The 26,736-nt window shown below is 34.4% G+C and overlaps 3 protein-coding genes across 3 annotated transcripts; 1 reads left to right on the forward strand and 2 right to left on the reverse strand.

Annotated features, from left to right (window-relative positions):
* Nucleotides 1-17,082: 17,082 nt before the first annotated feature.
* LOC122598139 (ribosomal protein S14, mitochondrial) lies at nt 17,083-17,488 on the reverse strand. Its single transcript, XM_043770741.1, has one exon. The coding sequence runs from the start codon at nt 17,399-17,401 to the stop codon at nt 17,084-17,086; it is 318 nt and encodes a 105-aa protein (XP_043626676.1). The 5' UTR covers nt 17,402-17,488; the 3' UTR covers nt 17,083.
* Nucleotides 17,489-22,145: 4,657 nt separating this feature from the next.
* On the forward strand, nt 22,146-23,999 carry LOC122598591 (remorin-like). Its single transcript, XM_043771185.1, has 5 exons — nt 22,146-22,225; nt 22,350-22,447; nt 22,564-22,749; nt 23,206-23,531; nt 23,620-23,999. The coding sequence occupies exons 1-5, from the start codon at nt 22,200-22,202 to the stop codon at nt 23,812-23,814; spliced, it is 831 nt and encodes a 276-aa protein (XP_043627120.1). The 5' UTR covers nt 22,146-22,199; the 3' UTR covers nt 23,815-23,999.
* A 563-nt stretch (nt 24,000-24,562) lies between these two features.
* On the reverse strand, nt 24,563-25,309 carry LOC122595552 (nodulin-related protein 1-like). Its single transcript, XM_043767933.1, has one exon. It carries the CDS (start codon nt 25,231-25,233, stop codon nt 24,781-24,783), a length of 453 nt encoding a protein of 150 aa, XP_043623868.1. The 5' UTR covers nt 25,234-25,309; the 3' UTR covers nt 24,563-24,780.
* Between the last annotated feature and the right edge of the window lie 1,427 nt (nt 25,310-26,736).

Here is a 26,736-nt window from a genome sequence, read left to right on the forward strand (position 1 = left end):
ATCTTCACCTCCTTATATGGAAAACATGTACGACGGCAAAGAAGAAACATAAAACAACCATAGTAAAATTGAACAAACACAAACAACGAAGTGCTAGATAAAATCCAAAACATCGTCGTTTCGATCAACAAAGCGTAAAACGTTGGTCAAGTTATATACGCTCTTCACTCTCTCTCTGTCTGTCTTTTCCCGCTCCATCCCTCTACTTTATTAGGTTAATTATATTAATTCAATAAAACTAATATAAGTTGTTTCTCTTTTATTATATTTAATGATTAATACGTACTGTTTCTAATAAATGTTTGATGAATCTATTTGTAAAGATACTCCTTATCCTCTTGATTCTTGTATTATACACATTCTCAGCTTCAGTGAAAAAGTTGATCAAAACACCTACCGTCTCACTTTTCAAAGCAAAGAAAAATACCCAAGAATATCGAGAATAATCATCTGTCACAACCAAGCAGTAATGTTTACCACCAACACTTTTCACATGGATAGGACCAAAGAGATCCATATGCAGAAGTTCAAACAGAGATTCAATTGAATTTACTGTCTTCAATTTATGAGGCTTCTTATGTTGCTTCCCTTTCAAACACGAAACACATTTATCCTCAGACACAAAATTCTTCAATGGCACACCTTGCACTAAACCATTTCTCGTTATATAGTTCATTTTTCTATAATGCAAGTGAGCCATCCTACGATGCCAAAGAACTGAATCAGACTCAGAAGCTTTAGATAACAAACATGTAGCATCCATATCTGGATCGTCAACACTCATATCCATGATGTAAGTGTCTTTTACCCGTGGTGCTCGCATAACTATCCAATCTTCAGGTATTACAAATCCCGGTTTGAGTACCACAGCTTCAGTCACATTAAAATGTACTGCATTTCCTTTATCACAAATTTGAGAGACGCTCATTAAATTGTGATTGAGTTGCTCAACAAAATTCACCTTTTCTAACGTAATCTTGCCATTAGAAACATTTCCTATCCCAGTAATGCTTCCACCATTTTCTCCGGCAAATTTCACATGACCACCCTGAACTTTTACAAATTTACACAGTAACCCCCTTTCCCCTGTCATGTGCCGAGAACAACCACTATCTACATACCACTTCCTGATAGCTCTCCTTAACTGTTCCTGCACAATCAAACAAAGGATCACTTCTTATTGGGGACCCAAGCCACTATGGTCTTGGGTCTTCCATCCTCCATTACAATAATCTCCCTCAGTTCCCCATCATATTGACTCGGAACAGAAGATCTTGTAACATAATGCGTATTCGATCCTGAAGGCCTCCAAACCGAAGGATTTACTGGCCTTCGTAATGGTGGACCGGTATCTATAAGCAATTCAAGGACATAATTAGTAGAAGTTCTTAAATCACTAAGTTGACTTCTAATTTGATGAGGCAAAGGGGCACTTGTCACATAGTGATGTACGGGAGGTCGATTCTGAACCATTGTTAGAGGACGAACTTGTTGAGAAGTTCTCCCCCTTAACGGTGTTATAGGTCTGCTTGTGCTAGTTCCAACTGACACATTACCTTTAGTATAAGCTTGCGGTTGATTTTTTATAGTGACTCCATGATTCAAATTTTTACCCAAACCATTAGTTAACACATCAATTTTCTTTTTGGATTCAACTTTTGCAGAGTGTGAAACAGTCACAGACTGGTCTGGTGGGTCACTACTTTTCTTGTAAGGACAAATACTTGCAACATGTCCTTTTTCACGACACTTAAAACAAATCATTTGCTCAACTGGTTTCTTTTGAATACCCTTTGGCTCATCAGTTGAACTAGATGATGAAGAGTTTGATGTCTCAAGATTTTCAATGTGTGCAACTTTGTTACTACTTTCATCAAAAGGTACCTTTCTAGGTAACTTTGACGGTGGAGTTAAGTACAAAACATCATTTTCTTCAACACGCCATACCTTATCAATTTTGTCAGGATTAAAACTATCCAAACTGAATTCTTTTTCAGTAAACACTTGAGACTTTCCTTTTAATGTAAAAACTGTTATCATTTTAGGTTTTTCCTAAATTTGAAAACGAACTCTTCATAGTTTCATGAATCTCACTTGGGATTGAGTGAGATTTAACCAGCTTATCATCTTCAATTAACTTATCACTTGTCGGATTTGTCTCACCCAGAACCACTGACTTTGACTCATCAGACTTAACTTCCTCAGAAGTCGGAACCTCAGGAAGTTCAGTAGTTCTAACTATCTTAGAAAAATCATCAGGCTTAACTGGATTCAACTCTATTTCATCAGTTTTGAGAAAAGAATAATTGTTATTAAAAGGAGGTTCTACTTCACCATAACCCAACCCATTCTTCCCTTTTTTGTTAGGTAATGGTTCAAAAGCATTTATCCTCTTTTGTTTCAAATGAAGATCATCTATCTTAAGTTTTAAAGCAGTAATTTGAGCATTTGCCTCAACTAATTCCTTTTGAGTTGTGCTCAATTCTTTAACTTTGTTTTCAAAAGTTGTTGTAGCCAGATCGATGATTTGACCTTGCTCACAAACTTTAGCTTTCAAAACAGTACGATCTTTTTCATCTTCTTTCATTTTCGACTTTAAATCTTTAATTCTTTCTCGAAAGATAGAGTTTTCTTCTTGTAAATTATGAATAGCTTGCATTCCTAAAGCATATTCATCATTGAGTCTAGTCAAGACCTCATTTCTTTTAGACAAATTAACATACATGGCACAGCTATCAGCAATAAAGTTAAAGTTGAAAAGTACCTTTTGGTCTTCTAGAGCAGAAACTCGAGCCATATAGCCAATGGCTTCTTCAATTTTTAATCCTCCAACGATATTTAGCTTAAAGACTTCTCCTCCACCATTCTTTTCACTAGTACTTTCAATAACTTTATTTTCAGAAGAAAATTCTGATTTGTCGACGTAGGTGCCTCTTCTTCAGCTGATGTCACATGATCAACAATTTCAGCCATAAAAGCATTGGCTGAGTTTCCCGATTCATCTACAAAAGAACTCCAATCAAATTTCTCAGCCTTTTCTTGCTCAACCAAAGCTTTAGATCCAGTAGAGGACCCAGAATTTTGATTTCCAGCAATTTGATCTGGTTTCGAGAAACTAGTGGTTGCCTCTTGTTTCGGTCGGTGACACTCTCTAGCAAAGTGACTGAATCCATTGCAGTTATAGCACTTAACCTTAGTTTTATCATACTTTACTTTTCCATTCGTCAAGTCTCTTCCAGTACGCCCCATAAATCTTCTAGCTCTACGAGCAACCATAGCCAATTGCCATTTGAGATCCATTTCTTCAAGATCATCATGATCCAATTGCTCATACTCTAGATCAGCCAATTCCGGGTCTATCAGATTTCCAGAAACCAATGCCGCGTAAGATGTCATGAAAGCAGCCAATAAACTAACATGACTTTCGGCGGATTTGACACTTAGAGGCATAGACTTTAGAGTCCTTTGAGAACTACCAACTAAATCTGATGAACTTGAATTTTTATCCGTCGAAGCAGCGACAAAGCAATAACTATTCTCATCTCCCAACATCTCAGTTTGCTCAACAGAATTTGAAAAGAAAGCACTTGCTCTTGACCCAGATGGTTCAACCGTATTTGGCTTCTTAGCTCGATAAATCTCCGGATTTTGTATGACATCAGTTTGAGTTTCACGTTTCTTAATATTCAACTCAAATCCCCTTAAATGCGCTATCACCGTATCAAGAGTCATCTGAGCATATGTAGGATCACGTTTGATCAATACCGAATAATAATCCCACTGTGATGGTAAGGCATCTAGGAATTTCTCATTCTTTTCAGCGTTCGTTAGAGTCACTGTATGATTTCTCATCTCCGTCATGAGATGGTAATACCTATTCACCAACTCATCAAGTGTCTCATTCTTCATCGCCTTGAAAACTAAGTGCTGAGCTTTCAGTAGTTCTTGTTTTCCCTTTTTTACTACGTCATCTCCTTCATACCTATTAGCCAAGGCATCCCAAAGTTCCTTTGACGTAGAGTATGATTCCTGCTCAAAAGTGTGCAGAATGTCCTCAGGCAAACACATAGTAATACAACCATATGCCTTGTGTTCAGCCTCGAACATTCGTTTGTCATCATCAGAAAGTGCTGTCCATTTTGCCTTTTCTTTTACATCGGCAAAACTTACAGTTGCTTGATTAAAACCATCTTTAATGCAGATCAGCATTCGAACATCTGTCCATCTTAGATAGTTTTCAAATCGAGTCTTCCATGATGGATATTCTTCAATCCTTAACAGTTTCGGAGGAGATGTGGATTTACCCACAACATGTTCCATCTCCATTAAACGACTCAACAACTTTTGATCCATTCTTGAGATTAATGAACCTAAAATTGCTCAAGTTTTCAAATCCAAAAATTGAATTACAGAAATTGAACCAAAACTTCAAGAAAGTTTTTCAAGTTCAAAGATCAAACAATTTCAGACCAAAAGTTAAGCAAGATTACAAGTTCAGAAGATCGTATACAAGAACCAAAGATTATCTAAGCTTAATAGTTCAAAAACTTGATTAACAGAAACCAAACTTATAGTCAAGAGAGCCACAAGTTCAATATTCAGACAAGTTTCAAACCAAAACCTAAACAAAATTTCAAGTTCTTGAAAAAACAATGAGTAAAAGATTAGAATCCAAACTTGATCACGATTACAAGTCCAAAACTTGTATAACCGAAATCAAACTTAAACTCAAGAGAGTTATGTGTTCAAACTTCAACCAATTTCAGACTTAAAAGTAAGCAAGTTGCAAATTCTCGAAAAGTTCTTTTCTCCAACAATAGAGACGAGTTTATATAGGCTCACCCCTTCAAAACTACCAAAAATCAGAAGATGGGATCGACTAAAGATACGTCAAGGTCAAGCTCGGGCTAGAACAAGGTCGAGCTAGGAAGATCGAGCTCGAGCTAGGAGCCTGGTCGAGGTCGAGGTCGAGCTAAGGAGGAGGTCGAGCTCGACCTGGTCGAGCTTAACTTGCTTGGTCGAGCTTGGCTTGATCTAGACGAGCTTGACAGAAGCCTATGAAGCTTGATTGTTCCGAATACTTAATTGTGGTTGAAACCTTAATCCCGAACCAATAGAATACCTCCAGTGGCTTTGATACCACTTGTAAGTCCCTTTTGCCACTGGATCTAACGAGATTAAGTATCTAATGTATAAGTGCGGAAAATCTTATACACTAGCAATCAACACAATATATGAACACGAACACGAATATGAATAAACTGGAACCGTATATTACTTTAGTAAGTACAATTACAAGTAAATACCAAGTTCCTAAATACGAGAATATGAAAGAAACCAAAGCTAGAAGATTAACCTTAAACATAAGGTTTAATCTCTATTTATACTAATGCAAATGGACTTAAACGGACCTCGAATGACATGGGCCATAGCCTTGACTCGACCTTGACCTCGACCTGGTCAATGGTCGAACTTGACTTGGTCAATGGTCGAACTTGACTTGGTCAACAGTCAAGGTTGACTTTATTAAACAAATTATTAACATTCGACTTTACATAAACTAAAGATTCAAACTACTTTTCACGAATGCTGTTGTCACTAGGAAATGCACCAACAAATATGTCATTGAAGTATATCAAATATTTTATATTTATCATTAAACTTTAAATTCGAATTTATCCTCTCTTTTTATAATTCATGAGTTTTATTGTATCAAATGTCGTGCAGACTAATTACTAAGCAAAAATAAAAGCATCACATATGGTTGAGTCACTTACATGACCATGATTGCAACACTTATTATATACCATGAATTGAACTGAATAACGGATTTAAGAATATCATTCAAATTAATCATGTCGGTAACATTGAATTAAATTTACACGGTTCGAAAAAAAATCATGGATTGAACTATAAAAACAAAAGAAAAAACGCATGTAATTATGAGTTTCAAAATTTTCATTGATAATTTTTTAAAAAAAGTTATGCTTTATTTTGGCTAAATTAATTTAATGGGGCATATTTGATATATTTTATTGATATATTTGATGTATTTCAAATTTAACAATAGAATATATGATATTTAAAATTTTATTTGAAGATATTTAATTTTTTTGCTTAATAAATCACATTTGATAATTGATAGATTGAAAATTACATATATGATACGAGTACTTTGTTACTCACATATTTGATATATTAATAAATTATAAATGAAAAATATTTATTGGGCAAATATGATTACCATTGACATATATGAAATTCTCCGGTAAAAAAGTTATCTGTTATAGCTAGAAACTCCCCTTGTAAGTTGTGACCACCACTCCTCCTTGGCGTTTATAATTTGATTCTACCCATTCGAGTATTCGACCATCTTTTCTCTATATAAAACGAAACCCAAATCAACAAATTCGAAGTTGAAATTGCAAGACCTAATGAATAGCTCGAATCAGGACCCATATCATTCGAAGTTGTTTTTATCTGTCTGAAAAGTTTATTGATAGATGCCTGGATCACAACCAATTTAGTGGGAGGATTCCTGATGCATTCTACAAGCACCCTTATCTAAAAGAACTGTAAGATTTGCTCTCTCGATTCACTCAGCAAACCTTGATTTCAAGAGTTTTCTTTCTGACTTACTATTGCGTCGCTTTGCAGATACATTGCAGGAAATGCATTCCGGCCAGGCGTGAACCCAATTGGTATTCACAAGGTACTCGAATCTTAACACGAAACAAAACCAGATACAAGTATTTTAGGTTTTGCTCTTGATAATGTCTTTAATATTAATGAGAAATTAAAAATAAAAACGTAGCCCTGGTACCACAATTGGATAACGTTTGTTAATCGGATTCCCAAAATATGTATTGCGTTCCTTGTGAATAGGAGGGTTGATAAATTATTGGAAATAAGGTACCAATAATTCATATTTGTATGCGTTTGTTACTTGAGCTTTGGATGCCCCACAAGGACAAATGTTTGTTTTGTTCCTAGAAAATGAGCATATGTTTCACGCATCTAGAAGTTGCTTTGCATGTTGTGTTTCCTCGTCTAAAAGTTTTAGCAATTGTAAGTGAAGTTGTAACTTTAGAGAGAAAAACATTCTGATGGGTTGAAGATAATGACTCTTTTAAAACAAGCTTATATATTACAAAACTAACAGTAACTGTAGTGAGTTTGTGTATTAAGCACGGACATAGAAGTGACATACAATCTAACTGCACCAAGTATTAGCAAGCTATAAAGTTTAAATATCATCTATGTATGTACCATGCTAATAAATCAAAGGAACAAAAAGACTCATCCTACCAACGATGATAGATGTAGGCGTCTCGTAGAAACCAGTGAATATCGAAGAGATAACCAACAAATCTTAGAAAGTTCATTCTAGGCATTGATATATTTAATTCAAACTTGTGGAAGTTGTGGCAGCCATGTATAGAATAAGAAACGCATTCACAAACCATTGTTTAAAAACAGAGGTAATATGTAAGCATTTCCTCAGTTCCATATTTAACCTTATCAAACAAATCTTTCTCCCTCCCTCCGTGCTAGATAAACCAGCTTACCCAAGCCCACAATTCATTTTGGATTACCCTTTTCTTTTCCACTCAAAATAATCAGAAACCATCATGAAGAAGATAGTCTATATTGGTCTGAACTTAATGCCTAGCACTTCAAGATCTTTATCAAAAAGGTCAGCGTCCAGTTTAAGAATTAAAGGAATCATTTTGGTGGTAGTACCGGTCTGAAACTCCCATACTTGTACTTCCATCCAACCGTCGCTCCTCTGTCGAGGGAGGCCTTTTAAAAGTTTGGGACGATTCAGTGGGTTGTGGGTGTTTTCATTAACCTTTCGCTGAATAACTGGAATTTGAGGAATAAGTAAATAAATATACCACCATTTCACATTTGATCCATCTGGAGGCATATGATAATATTCCACACTGACAGGAGCCTCAAATCCGGAGTGGTCTTCTGGTAATCGGTAGACAAGGTAAGCTCCATATGTTGTTTGAGGCGATAGTACTTCGGATCTAATCTCGATCTCAATTAAAAAACTCCAAAAAGGAATGACAGCTTCCATAAATCTACAAACAAACAAAAAATCATCTTTCATTCCTTTTATTTTCTCAATAGTAGTAACTTATGTTAGAGTACTTGTTTAAATCAGTGGATTGCCATCTAAGGTTGAAATCTCTTGCTAGAAAATAGGTGTTCATTACCAACTGTCATAGAGCAATTATATGCCCAGCTTCTTTTTTACCCTTTTTTTTGTGAAAGGTATACTTAAGCCAAGCATATATACTTTCTACAACAAAAAGTCAAAAACTGCGGGGAAGATAGTCAACGGACAAACCTTGAATCCTTGAGCAAGATTATTGTCTTAACGTCGGTAGATACACAGGCTTTTTTAGCAGATACCAGATAACATTTCTTCCCATATTTGTTCAGAGAAAACCACTGTCAAACAAACAAACAATATGAAATTTGTATGTAGCAATGTACATTGGAAAATGCTAAATGAAGCCCTTGTGCATTTTTTTTATTACCTTTCCATATCAAATTTTAATGCACCTTAACGAAAGGCCCTAGGGGTTTGTTTAGCAAAACCCTTTATTATAGTTCTTATCTAAATTAGGCTCAACAAGAACTACATATGTTTTTACCAAAAAAATATTAGATACAATATATCTGATCAAGACATAATGGAAGGAAATAAGGTTTTGAGAACGAATCATTATTCATATTAGATTACCTCTTCATTATTTATATGAAAACCTTTGGAAAGCCGAAGGTAGAGTTCTTTCTTCGTCTGATATCGTATAGGGTATTCTGACCCACCAATTATTTCATGATAATCATTTGGCAATAGTTGTTCCCAATATGTATCTAAATCAGATACGAGTAGATATCGTGTGTCCACCTTCTCATGCTCTAACACTTGATGTTCTCCCTATATATAAAACACACACATACAGTATTAGATCTTCTTATAATATATACAAACCATATATAATATATATATGTATATATAAAACATACATATACAGTATTAGATCTTCTGATAATATATACAAACCACACACACACATATAGTCTCTTTTGGAGTTCAAGAAATGGTGTGTTTTATTTGGTAGGTTTTTCCTTATCCCACACGCATTGTTTGGAAAATGAACTTATTTTTATTATCAATTTGATGTTGATGAGGAATGAATGGTAGAGCTCAAAAGACCATGTTTTTCTTATGCAGATTCATTCCCGTGTATTATTCAAGACATTCCAAAACCATCTAAAAGTAGTCTCTTTCTTATGCAAAATTACCATTAATTATGTTGATACAAAAGCATAAACTTTGGTATGCCTAAATGAAATCTATACATTAATTGGTCAATATCTCGTTGTCTAGGGTATGTGCAAGGGTTTACCATTATATGGTGAGGTTTCCTGATGTCGTATACTCGTATCCCAACTGAATGTTCGGGAAAAAAAAACCCAACCATATAAACCAACCAAATAGAACACAACCAGGACCTTCTTCATGTTCGTTTGTTTAATACTTTAATTTAACGAACGGTTCACAAACAGATAAAATTCGTTGATTAAGAAACTTAGCTTGTTTATGTTTTCGTTTGTGTTCATGAACGAATGTTCACGAACATAGACGAACAAACACACCTAAGCCAACAAACACTAGTTATAATCATAAGTTTAGAAATCAAGTTTAATATTACAAGATATTCATCCCCTAAATTTCTTTGCCGAACATTCATAATTTTGATTCTAAATATTAAACATTCATCTAATAAAAAAGAGCTTAATATCCAAAAAATCGTTGGCAAAATACATGGTTTAAAATATAGATGATTAGGTATTTATATATATAGGGAAAGGTTCATGTGAGAACTATGCACATATGAACATAAGTATTTATAAGTATAACTTGATAGTTCATATATGAACGAATATGTTTATGTATGTCATTCACATATGAACATCAAGTTATAATATAGAAGTTCTCATGGTTCTTCCAATTCAAATGATTCTCACATAAACCTTTTCCTATATATATATATATATATATATATATGGGGGATGGTAATATAAGGTTGTCGGGTATCTAAGCTTAGGTGCGAAACACTCCCATACTAATTCTTTAAACCATAAAATTCATGGGGGCCCAAGCATTTATTCATTAAGTAAGAAATATTAAAATATTAGTATGTGAGGGGTTCCACACCTAAGCTTAGGTGCCGGACAACCTTAAATTACTTTTCCCTATATATGTATAAGTTTTAGTTAAAATAAAACAAGTATTAAAGTAAAACAAATAAAAAACTAGGTTTCTCTTCACTGAAAATCACCGTGCATCATAAAAGTCATCGTGCATCAATTGCTTTGTGAATCTTCGTGCATCAATTTAGCCATGATCTAAGGGTCAAGATCTTGTCCTATTTATTTTACTTTAATATATGTTTGACAATACCTAACCCCTATATATATATATATATATATATAGCTATAAAAAAAATTATATTTAGATAAATGAACAAATGTTCACGAACATAAACTAACGAATGTTCATGAACAAATTATCAAACGTTCATGAACATAATGAAAGAACGGGAGCTATGTTCATGTTCGTTTGTTTATATAAACAAATGGATTTTTGTGTTCATGTTTGATTTTTGTGTTCATGTTAGTTAGTTTAATTAAACGAACACGAACGAACTTCCGTCATGTTCGCTGAACGTTGAGTTCGTTTCAGCCCTATTCTTACTTTCTCCAGCGGTCTAAACTCAATGCATTCCAATACCATCTCGCCTGAAGGTGGAAGACTGAGCTCAAACTCAATCTGAAGATCAACAGTCCTCCGGTTACTAGTAAACTGATACAATTCAACCATCATCCTGCCATCTTCTCTCCTAGCTGCAAGGTGTGGGATCAAGTATTCTGTCTCCCCTACTAATTTATATTTGAGATTTGAACATACATCTTCGATGTCCATAGTTATGAAATCAGCTTTGAACACAACGTTGACCGTGTATGTGATTAGCAGTGACAAGAATTGAGCGCTAACTTGTGTTCTGATGCTTCTTTTTAATCTGCATAAAGAGTCAGAAAGAATGATACGTTATTACCATTATATACTCGCTTACTCTAAAAACCTAGAAACAACAGGGAGGACAAGTCACCTTAAAAACCCAGGTCGAGGATACTCATGAACGAAAGGATCTTTTATCGAACTTCCTTCTATGGATATCATTTCACAGTGTTTGTCGTTGTTATCAAATGAGAACCACTATTGATTAAATCAGGTTGAATGAGTTATATTGTTAATGTAGACATTGGAGATCAAAGATTAAAATTTACTACTAACAAAAGTATTTTTAAAAATAAAGCATAGACATAGCTACTTACCGTCTTGCCACCGTTAAGAAGGACACCATTGGAGAGAAGTTGGGTAAGTTCCCTTTTGGATCTGTATTTTAGAGGCGGTACTGCAGTCCTAGCAATCTCTTCATAGGATTCTAACCATTCTTTCTCTAATAAACCCATTGCATCCTTTTGGCTATAAAGTGCACGCTCAAGTTTTTCTACCACATCTGACATTGTTGGTCGCTTATCACGAGATTTTTGCAAACATTGAAATGCAATCCTTGAAAATATTTCTAAACTATCCGGGTCTATTTGTTGTACAAGATCTTGAAAGATAATGTCAGCTAAGTTGTTCTGTTGGTAGCTTTGTTTCCAGCTACGCACTAAAACCTTATATTCAACATCATTGTACTTCTCATAACATAATTTCCCACACAAGACTTCTAGTAAGACTACACCGAAAGAGTACACGTCCGACTCTTTTGATAGGATGTGTGTCTCCATATACAACGGATCTAGGTACCCAATGGTACCTACAACATTGGTTATAATAGTTGTATGCAACTGATTAGAGGGTCCTATTTTCGATAGTCCCATGTCAGAAACTTTAGCCTTCCAGTTCTCATCCAACAGGATGTTAGAACTTTTTATATCTCGGTGGAGAACTCTTTGTTGAGTCCCATGATCATCGTGTAGATAACGTAGTCCCTTTGCTGCCTCAAGACATATGTTGATACGTTGAATCCAGGTGAGAAAAGGGGAACTTAATTGGCCATCGAGGCTTCCATGGAATGCATGCTCGTATACCAGGATCTTCTCGCCACCTTCATCACAGAATCCCACAAGAGAAATGAGATTCTCATGTGTATATCGGGAAAGCATTGTGATTTCTCTCCAGAATTCAGTGTTTCCCTGCCCATATAAAGGATTAAGGCGTTTAATAGCAACAACGTTTTGGTCCTTGCGAGGGATTACTCCTTTGTAAACGTTACCAAATCCACCACGTCCAATAATGTTGTTTTCACTAAAGTTATCTGTGGCTGATTTTATTTCTTGTAGTTGGATTTTAAGATGTTGAAACTCCTGCATAAAAGTATCCATTATTTTTTGATGAAATAGTATGCAGTGAAAAAATGATAATCAGATGATCAAGTGTTAGAAAATATATATAATGAAACAATTGCAAAACATACAATCCGAGAAGACTTCCTATGGGATATTGTCAAGATGGTTGTAATAGACCGATAGATTAATTGGGTGGTTATAATGAGTAGATGATATTTCTCTGGTGAAACACGGACAGACCATCTGAGAAGACTTAGACTTTTCCTATGCCTGGGATAGATATGGCCTGGTTGATATAAAAAACATAGCCGCCTCATACCCATAGGAATTATTATTGTGGTTAAAAAATTTTCATTCTTTTGTGTTCATTTATCATAGTATACTTATTACTGTATTATGTATCTTTTTCGATTTATTTTCCTTAAGAAGATGGGAAATTTTTACTTACTTTGTGATAGTGGTGTAGTTTACCCACCCTGCTCGATCTACTTTAGGTAAATTGGAGTAAGAAATAGAAAAGAACCTACACCTTCCTTTGATTGATTGATTGATTTTAACAATCATTTTTCAGCTGTAGAAGCGAATTTTGAGTTTTTGGTCAAGATGTATTGCTCCACTTCCTGTGCGCTTTTTCTCGATTATATAGGTAATGCGATTATGCATTCACAACTAGATTGGCCAAAGTTTCCATTTCTAGTACTTTTTTGTTCTACCTCTCTACTTCTTTCTATCCACTGATGTATTTTGAAGCTTTTGTTTGTTGTCACAGAATTTGCAATTATAACTATCCAACTAACAGCACGTAGAGCCTGCAAACATGACTAATCTGCAAGCATTAGGTAGTGCAAGTATCGACTGAGATTGTATATATTCTTCCAAATTTCTTAAAGGCAATTAGGTGACCATGATGATTCGGTTTCATGTATTTCTCTTACGGCAATATGTCATGGATCGTTCCATCTGGATACATGCATATTCCCAAACAAATCATCTATTGGAACCTAGTTGAACAGGAAAAGCAAAAATTATACGATCTTGAAAATTGGACATGTCTTAGGTTACAAATTTGTGAATGGGTTGATTTGGGCGGTGTTTAATCAATCCAGGTCTATTTAGATACATAAAACCTCCAGTGTCCTTTAATCCAGCTATTTGAACTGAAGCATTTATTTTCTTCAATAAATGTAGGTAAAAGTGTTTACGATTTTAAAAATGACACGTTTGAAGGTGACCCGCCCACATGACCCACCCATGTTGCAACCTCTTGAAGGTGACCCACCCATGTTGCAACCTCTAGTTAGTGCATATTGGCTATATTCTAGATATTAGACTACATATGTAACTACCTCTATTTATAACTGATTGGCTTATTAGTCAGATTACGATTGTCTTTGGCTGCCTGACTCACAATCAAATTGTCTTTTTCTCTTGATTTACTTCAAAACCTTGATGTCAAGAGTTGTCTTACTTGCTTAATATTGTGTCGCTTTGCAGATACATTGAAGGAAATCTATTCCAGCCTGGCATGAACCCAATTGGTATCTCACAAAGCACTCAAATTATCATACTCCGGTTTCTTGTTTTAGCTGATGATAAATCTCATGTTTACTCAAATATTAGCACGAAACAAATCAGGATACAAGTCTTTTAGAGTTTTGTTCTCGATGATGTACCACGCCTTTAACATTAATAAGAAATTACCGTACCGTATTGGCACTCCAGCCCCAGTTCAAAAACTTCAACCAGTTGTCAATTAGAATCCCAAAATATGTATCGCATTCGTTGTGAATAGGGGGTTTGGTAAGTTATTGGAATAAGGTATCCATAATTTGTATTTGTATGAGTTTGTTACTTAAGCTTTGGATGCTACAAAGACAAATGGTTGGTTTGATCCTAGAAACTCAGCATATGTTTCACACTATCTAGATGTTGCTTTGTATGTTGTGTGTACCTATCTAAAAGTTCTATCAGTTGTTTTGTAACTTCAGAAAGAGAACAACATTCTGATGGGTTGAAGATAATGGCTCTTATTCAAACAAAGCTTATATAGATTACAAAATTAACACTTGGTATTAAGCACGGACATAGAAGTGACATGCGTTAAAAGTAAATAAACTATATTTCTGTTAAACAGTAGTATCTGGTTGTCTTTTATTTACATATAAAATCATTAAAAACATCCTTTTTACTAGTTGCATTAGTTTTTTAGAAAGAACTCCTGTGCATAAGTGCATTTTTCAATACATTTTCCGATTTGCCTATAAAGTATAAAACTTGTTGCATTATTTTGTTATCACTTATCAATGTTGTGTTTGAGCATGGTAAATCTCCTGTTATGAACAAATTATCAAGATTAATCACATATGTCCCGGCCAATCTATGCCAATAACCGTTGTTGAAATGTTAATACTTCAATACAATCAGCTTTTGAAGCACTGGACTTGCACCCAAGGTCCAAACAATGTGACGACAATAGCAAAAAGGAACATAGGAAGGGGTAAGTTGAGAGGTGAGTTAGAAGAGAGGTTTTTGAACTTTTTGTGGTGTATATTACTGACAATTTTCGTGATATTAAGTATTAACACCATATACAAACTACTATGATATCCATGAGAACATGACCAAATAATCTGCAAGAGACAGATTTGTTGAGGGAAGCACAATGACTAGATATAAGAGCACAAAAACATTGATGATAGCATCATCATTGATACCTTCATAATACTGCAACTTTACGACCTATCTAAACAGATAGGGTGATAATACTAGTCTGCAAAAAATTCAGCAGAATACTTATACCAGTCACCCTTAATCTACCATAGTAAGTTCGAGCTATCATATACACAAAAAGTAACTAGATATTTTGTATTTGTTGTTTTTGTGTACCCGTCGAAATAAAAAAAGAGGATATAATAAATAATCCACTGCTATAAATACCAGTGAAGATTGGCTTTTTAAGCATGCAGCTGTCCCATACAAGTGTTATCAAGAAGAAAACAAAAACTGAAAGACAATTGACCAAAATGGGAAACATGAAGTCAAGGAATAGAAAACATGAAGTTTCAATGAGCAAGATACTATTTAACTGCACCAAGTATTAACAAACTTTAAGCCATCATATACCTGTATACTATAATATTTCATACATGTACCCTGCTAATATTTCTATGTTTTTGCATAAGGCAGTTTAACAGGCTGTATACAGTAAGAACACACTTTCAACTTATTACCTTGCAATAACTTTCCATCTGACCCGTTTGAGAAAAAATATAACTCAATTAACTCATTCACAACTAAATTGGTCAAAGCCACTTCAAATGTTTCCAGTTCTACCTTTCTAGGCTCTAGCGCTATCGACTGATGGTATTTTGAAGCTTTTGTTTGCTGCCACGAATTTCCGTTATCTAATTGATAACTATCCAACTATCCGCACAGCTGGTGAATATGACTAACATACAAGTATTAGCTATTGCAAATATCTACTGAGATGGTAAATTGATTTTTCTTTTTTTTTAGCTAAACGTCTAAATGAGAAAAATATCAAGAAATTTTAAATTTATGCCAAGTTTATTTTGAACTAAAATAACCTCCTGCGATTTTTATCCAAATATTTGAAATAAACTGTAGTAATCTTAACTAAAAAATTTATTATTTTGAATAAATAGACATAAAAGTCTTTACGGGGTTACAAATTACCAGTTTGAAACTGATTTGCCCACCTGACCCGCCCATGTTACCACCTCTATTACATGTGGCTATGTTCTTGATATTAGGCTACATATGTAATTCTGTCTACTCAAAAGCGATACACTTGTATGTTCAGATAAACGAGTTTGTCTTAGGCTACTTGGGTCAGAATGATATTAGTCATTAGTGAGAGGTTTCCTAAAGCATTCTAGTAGCACTGTTATCTAAAGCAACTCTAAGCCCAAATCTTCTAATTCACTAGAAAACTTTGGCTTCAAAACAATATCCATTGTTTTGTTATGTACGGATGTACCTTTGAGGATATATCGAAGGTAATGCACTCGGCCAGGTGTGAACGAAATGGGTATTCAGAAAAATACTGCATTCCCCCTTTTTTGGGCAAAAAGTAATGCAGACATCATCTGAAGTCTACCCCATACAAAAGCTCATGAAAAATATAGATTTTGAACCACGGAACAGATAACGAGAAACTATATAAACCCGTACATGTAGACTCTGTTTAACTAACTCCCCCTTGACATATAGACCAACACACATAAAGCATAACCTAACTTGTCAACTTGATATACTCAACTCACGTAATCTCTAAGGCGGAACCAGAAAACTACAACTGAACCCTCTCGAGTACATCCTTACCAACCACCTATCGTAAATCGATAACCTATATCGGAGCAAATAATGATCATTATACTGAGAGCCTAATGTAAAATCAACACTAAATAATGCACATATAACATACATATACGAAACCTACGGCACAATACAATTTTAACAAACAATACCAACTACAGCAACACAATTATAATAAATATCATCAAAATTCCATAAAAATCAGCAACCAACTGACATCAAAAACATCCCAATATTCTTCAACAATATAGTTATATTATTCGCGAATAAAAATACGTAAAAACGACACGAAAAATGACAACTACCATGAAGCTTTTTTAACTCCGTGCAAAATGCCTTTACCAGCCAAATCACGAAACACAATCCTAGACATTCGGAACATCTGATAAACAGCTTTAGCACGCCCAGTATAAATACACCGATTCATGACACGTGTAAATGAACTGTTCCTCGGCAAATCAGCCAATTTGCTTCTGTTTTTCTCGCGGATTTCCATTGGCAACTCCGTGTCTTTTGATAATGCTTTGTAGAGTCTATGGCGGAGTTCGTATTTCTCGGCCAATGCTCGCCGTTTTTGATCTCGCAGGTTTCTCTTGTCGGACATTTTGTAATTCTCCATTTTTGTTTTTTTGTTTGATTTTTGTTAAAAGATGATAATGATGAAATGGAGAAATGAATTTGGGGGCTGAAAAGGGGGATCAAACAGCCCTAGCTGCTAGTTGAGGTTTTTCTTATATTCCCTTTTTTACATAAGTGATCCCTCGACTATTGGTCAGCTTCAAAAATAAATCAGTTGTATGTTAAGGTAAAAATGTAGCACCCAATATATTGTTTTTTACAAGTTTTGGACTCAATAACTCGATATTATTTTAGAGGGATTGAGATGTAAACAGTCTTATTTTTATTTGGGTAGAAAAACTGTTTTTAGGTTTTATCTAAAATGACCTCAAGCCTTTTGATCTCTATTATGTTAACCACTTAATCCGAACATACTACTTAATTGTTTTTAAGGTGAAAAAAATAATTTATTTAGCCTAAAAAAATATGGAAAATGACAAACCAATCTAAAACCTTACAAGTTTAGAATGCAATTTCTTTGAATGTCATTTATCATATATTTTAGTTGATTTTTTCAAAATAAAATATAAATATCAAATTCAATACCTAAAAGGTTTAGGTACTTAAACCAATTGTATGATTAGGTAAAAACCTTATCATCATGTGACCAACTCGATTCGGGCTTGATATATACTCAGTATCATCTAAAGAGCAACAAACTATTTTTTATTATACATTCACCAATCACAAGAGATTGACAAAACAATCGTAACAAACAAAAAACCAAGTCTAACAATTTTTTATTGAAAAAATTCCATAAAATCGGCACGATTAAAAAGAAAAATTACGTTTCAAAAGCAACGAATCGTGATCAAAACATCACAATTTTTTCAATCAAACATGTTTAAAACAAAACAAAACGAAACGTTTCATTATTATATATTGTCGCGAATAATATCGATAAGTAATTAAAAACAGCATATTAATTATTACCAAGAAGCTTTCTTAACTCCATGCAGAATGCCTTTACGAGCCATTTCACGAAACGCAATCCTAGACATTCGGAACATCTGATAAACACCTCTAGTACGACCAGTAAAAACACAACGATTCAAGACGCGAGTCAAAGAACTGTTCCTTGGCAAATCAGCCAACTTAGTTTTGCTTTTTTCACGAATATCGGCTGGTAGTTGCGTGTCTCTTGAAAGAGCTTTATACAGCCTACGCCGAAGTTCGTATTTCTCGGCCATCTCTCGTCGCGTTTTATCAAAATGGTTTCTCTTATCCGACGCCTTCAATGTATCCATGTTTGTTGATTGAATATTTTCGACACAAATGCGGCTCCAATGAATTGGGAAGACCGAAACCTAGGATTTTACTATAATGCTTGGTGAAGTGAGTTACAAGAAAGGTTCCTAGACTATTGGTTATTAGTCGATTTTAGTCCTACTGCGTTGATAGTTTACATTTAGATACCAAACTTTTTATAATAAGTGTGTATATGTAAAGTTTCAATCAAACTCGGGTTCGGGTTTACGGTTTTGAATTTATTAGTTTGTCAGTGGATTGGAATTATTCAGCCATGATTTTTCAGCCTCGCTCACTAAATATTTTATATATCATTTTATTTCAAAAAAACAAAAATGCAAATATAAATTACATTAAATATGACTAGAACGCGACATTGATGAGTCAAATTAGTTAATACATTCCTTTGGGGTGGACGTACTCTATAAGTAGTGGGGGCAAAGGCCCCCGGTAGCTCAATATATACCTGATAATTGAATTTACATATACTAAATAAAAATTTACATGCTTAATTACATGAATGTCTCCGCCTCAAAATTGAGTGTGCCCTGGAGCATATGAAAGGCCTATGAAGGTACATGTATTTGTGAAGCTATTAGTTAATTATATAAAACATAAACAAGGTTTTTTTTATGTAGTAAGTAATGTGGGATAATGTTTTACCTTTATTTGAATCATTCAATTGTTTCTTTATCTGATACTTTAAAACTTCTTACTTTGGTAGTATATTATTAATTTATTATTAATTATTAATTATATTATCAAAACCAATATATATATATATATATGCATTATATATGAACATGTGCATACAGAGCAGCCGATATAATTAATCTAGTAAATAATATTTCTTTTTAATATAGTCAAAAATGAAACCGACTTATTTTGTGGCTTGGTTTATTCAACAAGCTTTATTTAAAGGTAGCAAATGGAGGGTTTGATTCATATGGATCCTTTAAAAATGATGAAAACCAAGGGACTAATGTTAGTCCTTGGATCAACCATCATCAAAATCCCATCAAACATGATTGGTTACTCCAGTGAATTACCCCGGCGACTATGCAATCATATTTGATTGGTCTAGCCAATCAAGCTTGATTGGTTACTCCGGCGACATTGTCCAATCATATTTGATCCAATCATATTTGATTGGTCAAACCAATCAAGCTTGATTGATTACTCTGGCGAATTACTCCGGTGAATTACTCCAGCGACATTTTATAATCATATTTGATTGGTCAAGCCAAATCAAGCTTGATTGGCAATCACTAAGACACTAACGCCGTCGAATCTTTTCCGGCGATTTCTCCGGCTAATCAATTTCGTTTTCGGGTGGATACGAAACGGCCCAGAGGCCCTTATCCGTTCTAAACTGACCGTCAAAGGACGCATATGGGAATGGTATGGATTTGATGGGCGGCGATCCAAGAGATGGTGGATTCTGATTTTTCCGGCGACATTGATTTTTCCGGCGAGCTCAAAAACAGTGTGTATTGGATAAGGTTTGTGCGGAATGTGTTTTCGAGTGTTTTGGTACAAGTTTCATGCATTAATTCGAAGAAACAACACAGCTATAGTGTTTTTAATTTTTCCGGTGAGTTTTTCAAGTTTTCCGGTGAGTATAGATCAGATTAATTTCTGGTCAGGGTTTGTTCGCGGTGTGATTGTGAGTGTTTTGGTAGAAGTGTGATGTTCTAATTCGAAAGAACGAAGGATATATCGGCGTTTGAAGTTTTCCGGCGAAGTTTGTTGCATTTTCCGACGGTTGTATCGCCGGAGAAGAAGGAGGAGGAGTTGGTCGCTGTCGCCGGTCAGAGATAAAGGTGGAGATGGCGGTGGTTCAAGATCCCATCGCCGGAGAGTGGTTGCCGGAAAAGCGGGGGAAAGAGAAAGAGAAAGTCATAGTGTGTGTGTGTGTGTGTGTGTGTGTGTGTGTGTGTGTGGTGGGAGGAAGAAGACAAGGGGAAGGGAAATAAAGGGTGGGGATTTATTTTTGAGGGGATAATCTAATGGTCTAAATTTGTCCCCTAGTTTCCAAGAAAAAATCAGGACTCAAATGAACAAACTTCAGCAAATGATATATATTGTTTGAATTATACCATAAAATAAATTTTTAACATCACATATATATGACATATCGGGCATTATAATAACAATTTATCAACAAACAAATTTTAAAAGCTTAATAATTATAAATAGGTAACATTGTTTAAGAGTCAACTTGACCCGACCCGTTTCGACAATCGAAAAAGGCTATAAGGTTCAACCGGGTATGGAAATACCTAAGTATCCCGCCCCCTATAACAGATTTTTCTGGATTCGCCTCTGATTTTTAATCATTTAAAAGACTTTTTCTTCACGCCTATCTCACGACATTTTATGTATATAAAGACCAAAATATGTACGAGTACTTAAGAAAGTTGAACAAACACCACAAATTGATCTTTCCTAATAACATCTTAGCCTTTTAGCCCACGCACCAAATGAAAATAGTAGGTAGGTAGCTAGGACAAAGAGAACATATAATTGTTTTGACTTTTGAAAAAAATTGACACGAGTTATAACGATTCATTATAGGGGAAAGACAAATGGACACAATTGATGTGGGTATGTTTGGTTGTTAAAACATTCATATATAGTGATGTCTATATATAACCACAATAAACCACTAGCTAGCTTAGTCATTACTAATCGAGAATAATGTTACACAAAACTTTTAATGCACTACTAAAGTACTAATCATTAATCAATCATTAGGGACCCTGAATTCGTTTATATAGAAATTTACACTTTAAATAATATAAAACGGAAAGGAATTTACACTGCATTAGGTAGGTAGCTAGGACAAAGAGAACATATAATTGTTTTGACTTGTAAACAATTGACACGAGTTATACCGATTCATTATTATAGGGGAAAGACAAATGGACACAATTGATGTGGGTATATATGTTTGGTTCTAGAACATTCATATATAGTGATGTCTATATATAACCACAATAAACCACTAGCTTAGTCATTACTAATCGAGAATAATGTTACACAAAACTTTTAATGCACTACTAAAGTACTAATCAATCATTAGGGACCCTGAATTCGTTTATATAGAAATTTACACTTTAAATAATAAAACGAAAAGGAAGTTGGTTGCTGGCAGTCTGACACCACAAATCCAAAATCCTCAATTACGAGTCAGAACACGTAATGATGTGGGCTCATGGTTAAGATGAAAACAAACGAGACACGAGTCTGGTGGCTTCTTTTGCCAGGGGTCAATGAAATCGGGAATTTGTATAGGATTGAAAGGAAAAATGACAAGTAATCATTGCCATTTAAAAATTAAAACCAGTCCACCTCATTTTGTTTAAAAGATTAGAAACGCAAACATTATTTGTAAAAGAAAGGAATTAAAGAATACTTGTGCTATACACTATCAAGAACCAAATGCAAAGTATATACTATAAACACAACCTAGCTTGCTTCGTCTCCTGCCTATAGTCTCTCCCTTTTATCAATTTTGAGCAATATCGTTTGCATTTTGAATATCAATCATGGAGAATTTGATCAAGCAATTCTGGTAAATGTCAACATCTTTCATGAAAATACAAATAAAAAAGAATACAATATGTTTATTAATCAATAATTGTTTCTTTTTACATTTTAACATGTTTGCATTCTTACTATTTACGATTTTTGGCTAGCATGCGGATTTTTCATGTTGAGGAGGAAAACAAAGCACAAACTTCACGAGTAGTTAAAAACCGTAAGGTTTCATCTCGAAGGACACGGTCTTTCAAAGGTGGTAATTAAAGCATTAAAAAAAAATTTAATTACATGAAAAATATGGATTATAGTGATCCAATTCCTATTTTAACTGATTGTTTTAAGTTACACATTTTGTTCGTTTGTTTATAGATAGTCGGAGAGGTCAGAGCTGGGGCCGAAAGCTTTCTAGTGAGATAAGTCTTGATCATGATAAAACGGAAGGTGATGAGTTTCGAACTGCTGTAGCTGCTGCCGCATTTGTTGTTAGTTCTATTGAAAACAAACATGATGAAATAAAACAAGAGCCAATTTCAAAGTCTAGGAAAACCTTGTCAGGTAATATATAGTAGTATCCTTTTTGTACTAAGTTACGCACCAGATTAAATCTTATAAATTATTAATGGGCCTAATAAAATTGGGTCAATTTTGGGGCTTTTTGTGTTGCTCTTCTAAAGAAGTCAAGAATATATTCAAACGGGTTCAATTTAGTATAAATAAAGGTAAACGATCCTTTGCTAAATGCCTAAAATAACTGGATAAATGGGCCGGATCAAGTTGGGATTATAACTAGCTAAACTTATACAAATTTTAAACTATTAAGGTTAGCCCAATGTAAAATATAACATAACGGGCGTACATTTTTGTTTGGTTTTTGATAGTGGTTTGGTTCGTGAATGATAACGCAATCAGTTAATATAAAAATTAATTTTATAATTGAATTGAAAAATAGTTAATATAAATTTCATAAAATCAGAAAATTTTTAGTGTATATTAATTTATCTGGAAATCTAGAAATACTAGAGGAGTCACCAAGACCCGAAATTAGTGAAGATGTTCCTGGCGGAGCTATTAATGTTCCCATGCCATCACCCGTGATTACAACAACATTGGAAGAGAATGTCTCAACAACTCCTCCCTTTGACAGAACACCGGCTGATAACAAACCTGATGAAGAAACTAGCCAAAAAGAACCCGTAACAAGACTTGGACAAGCAGATATATGGGAGAAAACTGAAATCGAAAAGATCACAAAACGGTTCGTGAATTTGAAGGCAAAAATACTCGAATGGGAGAAAAGAAAGAAGTCAAAAGCAAAGAACAAGTTAGCAAGGAGAGAGGTCGGTCTCAATTCTAATTAAAGACTACCAAAAATTTTTGTTACATTTGTTTAACTCATGTAAATTAAGTAACCTTTGACGTGTGTAGGGTAAAATAGAGTGGAAACGAGTTCAAGCGTTGCAAGCTTATACAAGAAAGATGGAGATAATCGAAAAGATTTCTAAGGGAGCAAGATCCCGAAATGAGGAAAACATGAAAAAAGAAGAAACTCGGGTCAAAGGGAAAGCTAATATGATTAGATCGACCAGAAAAATCCCAAAACCAACATATATATGTTGTTGATTCCGATCCGAAATGAAACTTTCAGAATACAACATATAGAGTTGTATCGAATGTGTTGAAGTTTTACTTGATGTTTATTTTATTTTTATTTTTGTTGGTTTATGTGGATTTGCCTTAAAAGAAAAAGGACATTTGATTTGTATGGAAGTATTAGTTTTCCCTTGAAGATGGGTAACAAAGATAGATTGTGGTTTTTGTGAAATGAAATGATAACAAACAAATGTCATTAATATTGAAAAATGAAAAGACATTATGTAAAGATAACAGACAAATGTTCGATACGAACGTAATCGAATTTTGACTAATGTCGATCACACACTTAAACACAACATTTATGTGGCTCAATGATAATTTTTGCATTTATAGAATCGCAACCGATTTCCTTTAAGTTTGAAATGGTCAAAAGAAGCAATAGTCGTTTTCATAAACCGAATAGTCACACACACTAGTTAACTAGAAATTTAAAAAGACGATGACACCCTTTTTTAGACTTTGAAACCCCCTCATTTTTGATAAAATTGATCAAACTTGTATTTATAAGTTACAATAAAAAACCAAAATTAACAATAAAAATTCTCAATTTTGTCAAATGCAAAATAACTTAAGGTTAATAAAAGTTATTTGATTGCTATTTAAGGAAAAAAAAATGATAAAATTATCATTATCAACTTAATTATTGAGTACATGGTTTTATACATTACAGAGTATATATTAAAAATCACCTATTTTTTAACTTACAAATTAGAACTTTTAAGAAAATAAAACTTGAATTAACTGTGTCATGACACAAACACGGTGAAAATTAGTCAGATAATGAAAATCACACAATTATTATTACATTAGAGAAACACACAACGTACAACAAGTAAAAAACAAGGTACAACTGACACTGCAAAACACATCAATAATAACTTGTTTTGCTTAATTTCATCATTTACATAAAAATATACAACCCATAAAACACTTTTACTTAAAAAAGCTTCCGGCAGCCTTCAAAGCATCCTGAGCTCCAAACCCACTTCCAGATTCTTCTTTTTCCGGCTTCTTCTCCTCCACCGGCGCCGGCGGAGCACCTTCTCCCTCCTTCACAGGCGGTGGCGCAGCAGCGGTGCCACCAGACCCCTTCTCATACTGATGAAGATAATCATCAGCTTGTTTCAAATACTGTCCAACACCTTGTGTCTCATCAAACTTGCCGTACTCTTTCGCGGCATCAAGAATGTCGGCGGCGGCGCCGGCAACTTTTGGTTTGTCAATTTTGTCAGATTGGTTACTGGTGGCGAGTTTTGCTGCTTCAGCTACTTGTTTTGCACTTGACAAAAGCTCACTGTTTGACGGCTGATCTGGGTTCGTTTCTTTCTTGTCTCCACCGCCGGCGGTGGCGGCGACGTTTTTGATTCCTTTCATGAATGAATCCATTTTTGTGTTTTCTTTTTCTTTGGGCGGTGTTTGTAAATAATCGAAAGTTTTCTGATGGGTCAACAAGGAAGGATGATGGATATATATATATAGAGTGGATATTCGCATATGTATGGATTGATTTTACGATTTTGCCCTTGGTGGTGTGGGGTTATTTAATGTCTCGAAATTATTGATTTACACAATCTTACCGTTTAAAATAAATTTATAATTGTCATCAATAATATTGATATTTGTCATGATTTTTATTGATATAAACTATAAAATCTATAAATAGAACAATTATATTAGGATAGACTGCTTTATTGTTACGAGCATAGTACCCGCGTGTTGCAGCGGCAGGGGAGATGAAGGGTGGTGCAGAAGGAGGCCGACGACGAGTTGGATGAAAGTGTGTTATGATTAGAGAGAATGGAGAAAAATAGAGTATATAAGGGCGCGTTTGGTTCGCGGAATGTTTTTTGAAGGAATGAAATCTTTCAAAGGAATTGGAATCTGAAGGAATGGAATTTGACGAAATGTTTTTTATTTTTTGAAGATTTAAGTGAGGGACGGAATGAGATTCCTTCCCCCATCCCCAAGGAATGGAGATTACATCAAATGAGGGAATATTAACATTCCAACGAAATGTGATTCCTCCATCTTTAACCAATCAAACACACTAAGGAATGGAATTCAATTCTAATTCCATCAGATTCCATCAAATTCTGTGAACCAAACGCGACCTAAGGGTTTTATGTTTAAATAGATGTAAAGTAGATATTTAGTCAGGGGTAAAATGAGAATACTGAAAAAACATACTTAAATTTCTTAAAATAGATATCTAATATGTTTTATAATGGAGTATAGATAAAAACATAATGTTTTAAGATACATTTAGTCATAAATAACTGCTTTGTTATGAAAACATAATATTTTAAGTTATTTTTTATCATACATAGTGTAATAACATAATGATTTTATTATCTTCGTTTTTTTTATACACTATTATAATTTTAAGGAAAAAACAAAAATGCTTCTATAAGTAACCCATTATATTTTCATCCCATAATTTCTCCTTTGAAAATAATGTGTGTCAATATAAAATCATGGTAACAGTATGATGCTTAATTCAAATCGCGACAAATGATAAAGTTAATATATTACTATTTTTTTTAAAAAAGTGGATTTTAGGGGAATTTAAAATGAGAATGTATCGTGAGAACTGAGACGAATAAAATATTAAAATAAAAAACGGGCAATAAATTTAAGAAGAGAAAGGTGTGTATCTGTGGTGGATGAAGTTACACGAGGAAGGGTATAAAGGTCATTTAAGATGTTAGTTGATATTTATTTGTGTCGGCCATTTTGTTTGGTGATTAATAACTTTTGTAGGCCATGGGATTTGGATTGTTTCTTACGTGGCAAGGAGGGCCTTCTTCAATCCAACTGTTATGTATAGTGGCTCTCCACGAATAGTGTTGAAACCGTGTCGTGTAGGTGTAAATCAAAGCGGGGGAATTG

Source organism: Erigeron canadensis, chromosome 4 (assembly GCF_010389155.1).
Source record: "Erigeron canadensis isolate Cc75 chromosome 4, C_canadensis_v1, whole genome shotgun sequence".
NCBI classification, from domain to species: domain Eukaryota; kingdom Viridiplantae; phylum Streptophyta; class Magnoliopsida; order Asterales; family Asteraceae; genus Erigeron; species Erigeron canadensis.